Source organism: Ixodes scapularis, unplaced genomic scaffold, assembly GCF_016920785.2.
Source record: "Ixodes scapularis isolate PalLabHiFi unplaced genomic scaffold, ASM1692078v2 PGA_scaffold2__306_contigs__length_199485367, whole genome shotgun sequence".
In the NCBI taxonomy this organism is placed as follows: Eukaryota; Metazoa; Arthropoda; class Arachnida; order Ixodida; family Ixodidae; genus Ixodes; species Ixodes scapularis.
The window spans coordinates 87,431,455-87,437,454 of record NW_024609857.1 but is presented as its reverse complement, the minus strand read 5'-3'; the positions used below and the strand labels follow the sequence as shown (position 1 = coordinate 87,437,454).

Here is a 6,000-nt window from a genome sequence, read left to right as displayed (position 1 = left end):
TTCAAATTTCGTTGAAGTATCCCTTTAAAGTTTCTGAAGAGTTGCTATCATGAGGGGGTTTTCTTTTTGAATTTTATGAATTGCAATAGGTCAGTTCACACACAGCGGGAATTCTAATTTTGTTAAATACGAGCTACATAAGAGCCTTACCTCATACCTTTATTGATATACACGCAACGCCGACTGCCGGCCAGCGCAGCCATCGTACTACGCAGCATTCTCTTCGAGGAGCAGCCAATCCGGCGCGAGCGCCGTTACCATGTCGCGTACTGCCCACCGTTTACAAGTACGCAACCGAGTTAATGGTGAAATGTGCGCAGTGTTGCTTGTACGGATTTTTAAAAGCAGTCTATTCTCCAACCTGCCCCATTGGTCGTGCACGTACTCCGATCACGTATTAGACACATGGGCTGCGTCAATGCTCGGCGTGACTCGAATCAGCTCGTATTGAAAACGAGTATACTGTGTCAGAGGTCGGCAAGCACCCGGATACAATCATGCCCTTCCCAAGAAATGGCGACCGCACACGTTGCATGATGGGATTTTGAAATGTTTGTATTGTGGTGATCGTTACGGTTCAAAAATACGTCTTCCTGTGTTTTACATACCTGTTAGGAAGCTCCAGGCGGCACCGTTTTACGTCTTTAGCTGACTGCTTACACGCTTCTGAGGGACGAAATATATTATTTTCTGCTATTTCAAATAAAGTTTAAGGTAACTGGCACAACGATGTTAGGTCCCAAGTTTGCTCTAGGGTCGTTCCTTTGAGCGTAGCTGAATCAATCGCTGTAGTTCTCCTCAACGGGGTGGACGCGACCCCTAAATGTTTTCACGTCCCACCGTTCCCCGCAGGAACAGCTGCTTCTGAGCGTGATCCCGGCATACATCGCTGCAGAAGTCAAGCGCAGCATCATGCTCAAGATGGCGGACGCCTGTCAGTCATCGACCAAACGGAGCCGTCAGCGTTTCCACGAGCTCTACGTCCAGCGTCACAACAACGTCAGGTAGCGTGACGTTTTGGGTTAATTCTCTCGACATCGTAATCACGGAGAAGATGTGGACGGCAGAGCATCTCTTTCGTATGTGCGACCTCCATGACGCGCTCGTTACCCTCCACCGTGCTTTCACTGCGCGTGCACGTCGAAGGTCACGAGACATCCAGACGCCGAGGCGTTATCGGAGGAACAAAGCTCGTGCTGGAGGCAGACCAACTCAGACTTCCCTGCATGCCGTTTTGCCCCGTCGGTGACTGTTCAATTCATCATTCACCACGCGTATTTTAGTGAGCTATAAAACTCCTGGTTTGTAAAAGTATGTTGGAAAAAAAGATGTGTCTTAATCGTACTGGGATAAGGTCAGGAGACATGTATATGTGCCGCGTGCGCGTGAGCTGCGTCACTCATGAGGCCTTATTTGTCGATTTTTTCGAGTTTGGGAATCCGATAAACCTGGCTGGCGCCCGCCACATTTAGCGGTCGACTGATGGTTTGCCGAGACCCTACTTATATTTTAACGTTAAGCTCATGTAGTGGAAGTCAGCCTTATAAGTTAGAACACATTCGTTGGTGAAAACGAAAGCAGAAGTGAAACGTCAGTCTTGCAATAGATTTGAGCTGGGAACTGAATTGTACCCAACATGTGCGGATTATGTATCTATGCTTGTTTTTGGTAAGTACCCTTCATATGTACGGTGGTCACAGTCGATTTTAAGCTGTAAAATAAGCCGCAAAAAGCGTGCCTCCAGATAAAAACCTCCAACTCCAGCCAAATGTGCATTGAGGTTGTAGGATTTACCTTATGTAAAATTTCAAACCGCTGTTCTCTTCCCGAAAAAGGATTAGACAAACAAACTTGCTAAAGTGAACGGCAGACGTGTCTGCAGCTGACCGAGTTGGCGATTAATGTAACTTGTGCGTCGCACCCCGATAGGCGCGGGGGATTGTTGGCCGAGTGGGCACACGATACGGCTCTGGCGAACACCAGCTGGAAGCACGTGGAGCGAAAGCTCGCGCAGAAGAACCCAGTACTCCGGATTCCATCCCCACCCCTGCCCGTTTTGATCTGGGAAAAAATTGGGTCCATTGTATGCTTATACAGCCTAGAACTTGGTCTGCCTCAACAGGCGACGAGTCTTCCAGCTGTAGATGAAAAATTTAGCCAATGCAGTACAACCGCTAGCCTCGGGTCTTTGACGTGCATCACGCAGTAGTGATACACGAACGCACGCCGGTACGATGCTCATCCAGATCGAAACGGGCAGGGGTGGAAATTGAACCCAGCATCCTGTGTTTTGCAGCGCGATCTTTCGCTCCACGTGCTCCGAGCTGGTGTGCGGTAGCCTACTCGGCCACCTAACCCCCCCGTTTCGATCTGGATGAGCATCGTACCGGCGTTCGGTCGTGTATCACGACTGCGTGGCGCACGCTAAAGACCCCAGGTTGGTGGTTGTACTGCACTGGCTAAATTCCTCATCTGCAGCTGGGAGACAAGTCGCCCTTTGAGACAGACTAAGTTCCAGGCTGTAGAAACATATACGCAACATTATTTCCCGATAGGCGCAGCTAGCAGACGACAGAGTTCATCGTCTGCTCGCTGCTCTTTTCAGGTGATGACGCCACAAGTTCCATTTATCGCCCAATCGGTCGTCTGCGAACACTTCCACCGTTTACTTCGTAAAGTTTGCTTGTCATGTTTTACAGGCAGACAACTACGCCTTGAAATTTCACAAGGTAAAAACAACCAGCTCAAAGCGAATTACGCGAACATTTTACTTCCCTTTGTTTAAGCGCCCATTTTTCCGGCTCGTTTTACGTCCTAAGATTAACTTTGGGCACCCCACATACAACAGTAACGCGAATTATTCTTTAAAATATTTCTCCTCGCGGTGCCTTCGCTCAAAGATGGTGTCATGCAACCAGGAGTAGAGAGGCTGGAAGAGGGAGTTTAGCGTTACTTCTCTGTTTTCAGAGGCAAAGACAAACGGTTTAGTTCTGGTGCGCATCGTAGAAAATCGCTTGGCGCAAAGCTCTTAGCAAAGACACGTACATTGATGGGAAGAGTTCAATCACAAAGGTGCTTCAGCGACTCACCAAGAAAAAGGCTCGAGAGCAACGAATAAAGGTTGCTTCATTAAGCAATTCACTCGCACTCACCTTGAAGCATGGGACAAAATAAGAGGAACACGTATATTTTCACTTTTTTTTTTGTCAAATTAAACATTTTCCCGAGGAATACTAGAAGTATAGTTCTAGGGCCGATATTATATGTCTCGGACACTGTAGATCTATGGAGGCAATTCAACGCGCGATATTTTGACTATGTTCTCGACACCTTTGTCCTTAGCCCCAAGCAAATGCAGGCTTCACTGCCCGGGGTAACAGAAATTTAATTATCTACCGGTCACTGTTTGCTGAACATATATCAAGCCAAATTCTGTCATTTTTGCGTGCATTGAGAACAAACGATGCCGAGCGGCAACAAATAAATGTATATATTTAAAAAAAATGTTAATTTATTGCTTCGCAAAACAATTTGAGAACCTGTAGTCACGGATTTGCAAATTACACACTATTGTTTCTGTTCTTTTACGAGAACAATTACCGGTATAACGTTTGTTTCAGTATTTTATGCCGAAATAAGCTTCTTTGAATAATACTTCGAACATAGATGACTAAATAAAGTTTCGAGGAAATCAAGCTTCCAGGAATATCTTTAATTTTATTGTCACCGTGCGAATGAGATGCGTAAAAAAGGACACAAGTGAATATATTTCAACGTCCATTTGTTTGTAAAGGTAGATTTTATGACGACAAATATTCTAAAGGAAGGACGTAAAGGACTTCATTATACGGAGAAAGAAAATATAAAATATAATCAAATGCGGAAATGAGAGCTTCGCATTTTCTTTCTGCGTATGACGCAGGACCCATTGTTGAGTCAAGAGAGAATTCAATCAATACGACAGTTCTCAATTCTTCGTTTTGCGCCGAGCGGAAAGCGGAGAACACACAGCTGACAGCCATTGGGATTTGTTTCGCCAGCAGGTGCCGCCAATATCAAGCACAATCTTGTTTTATCAATGATTATGTTGGTGGTTGGGCACTAGACAACGCCAATTTTAGCGTGGCGTTACCACTGTTCTGTTACTGTTACCACCGTGCTGAAACCGGGTCGGGTACCCAAAAAGGAAATGTTTCCTCTAATCGTTAATACATACGGCGCTGCTTGAAAGAAAAATGGGTGTACAAGATGGACGGCTGTGGAAATGGTTTCTTCGTGGTGTGTTCCCGGGTAGATCGTCACGGCGGCATCAATAACGGCATGGTGGTAAATCTTGGCTAAAATTGTTACTAGAGAGCTTTAGCAGAGCCCCCACATCGGAACTTTATTTTGTGGTAATTATAAAGTAATGAATAATAAAGGTGATATATTTGATCGTATTAGTCGGTGGCAGAATAAACATGAGCACTTGTACCAGTCTTCGCTCGGTGCCTTCACTCGTACTTTGATTGTTGTCGAAGGTATAAAAAAAAAAATCTCGCACTAGAGGTGAGACTGACTCCACTATGGACGAGATTTCGCTCGGTACTCTCCAGAGTAAACATTTTCGCACCCTTTTTGGTTTAAATGATGCGTCCCTGAAAGGTGTATTCAGACAGTTAAATTTTTAGACATGATGATGTGTCCCTGAAAGGTGTATTCAGACAGTTAAACAACTAAAAAAAAAAAAAAAAAAAAACAGGTCCGCGGATTATAGACATGTGCGTATCACGTGACCTTGACGTCATTACTAAGAAATCCGCAGTTCCGCGGTTAGTTTGCGGATCGGGCTCAAAATCCCAAGGTTACCGTTGACCGAAGTGAGGACTGCGAGTCCGAGCTCGGAGCTTCGGTTGCTGCTTTTGCTGCACGTGCTACCAAACAAGATCAGTACCTCTCAAAGGTGTACCCTTGCGCCAATAGTTTTCGCTATAGGCAAAGATGAAGGGTGCCATCGACGAAATGGCGTTCGGTACGCGTGAAGAATCTCTGCAACTGCAGTGCCTTCAATGCGGTCAGTACCAAACAACGATATAGACCGCCAACTCTGGCCTCGGCGAAGATATGCACTGGCTGCTTCTGCCGGAATGGGCCTTACATGGCAGGTGAGATGATTGAACGTTGACTGATTCATCTAAACGGCGCAGTTGTAGTTGCCCGGTTATATTTGTCTAACATTTCCACAAAAAAAAGTAAAACGTTGTTTAAAAAAAACAAAAACACAACGCATCTTTGAGCTAAAAGCAAAGAGTAAAACGAAAATGGCCGAGTTTCTGAGGACGAGTATGGTGTGCGGAGGTTCTACCACGGCCTCCAGTTCGTAGAGTGCAACAGCCTGCGCTTTCCCGGGCATTCACAGAAACCTACCGAGAAGATGAGGGTTCTTATGCCATAGGTAACCCGAAGGCGATTTGATGACTCCTTGTTTTACCTTGACGAGGCTGCCCATGTCTAGCCTCAATCAAGGCGACAAAGTTGGAATGAGCGTGGACAATCATAAACCTTGCCTTGGGGAATACAAACGCTTAAAGAGGAGTCGCAAACACGTTTATCAGCTAGATTGATAAAAAAAAAAGACTGTCGCGAAGGGGCTCAAGAGAGTTAAGAAACACGGCAATAACGCATGAATTTTTTTTTAACTTTTCAGTTATCCTGCGAAACAGAGCTGGGATTTATTGTGGCTGGTACGCCAGTATTCCAGCGTTGACACGCCTTACACACATCGTGCACCGCAACAGGTCTGAGCGTGAAACCATCAGGGTTGCCTGGGAAGTGCCTAAATAAAAGAAAATTAAAAACGCATACTCAACCACCGAATGGGAAATTGCGCACCGTCGCGTTCAATAAAATCACCGAAATCTTCACGGCAATGATTATTCATATTGTGGTTGGTAATTTTAAATGAATAATGGCGGACCAGTACTGAACAATAAACAAAAGAGGTTTTATCTGGTGTCACAC

At 45.5% G+C, this 6,000-nt stretch overlaps 1 protein-coding gene across 1 annotated transcript in view; it reads left to right on the top strand.

The window, feature by feature from the left end:
* The first annotated feature begins 259 nt into the window (after positions 1-259).
* The window catches only part of LOC8052296 (adenylate cyclase type 2), a 258,946-nt gene continuing 253,205 nt past the window's right edge, over positions 260-6,000 (top strand). Inside the window, exons 1-2 of the mRNA XM_042291472.1 lie at positions 260-286; positions 853-1,004. Coding sequence (XP_042147406.1) covers positions 260-286; positions 853-1,004 — 179 coding nt within the window. The remainder of the gene's footprint in view (positions 287-852; positions 1,005-6,000) is intronic.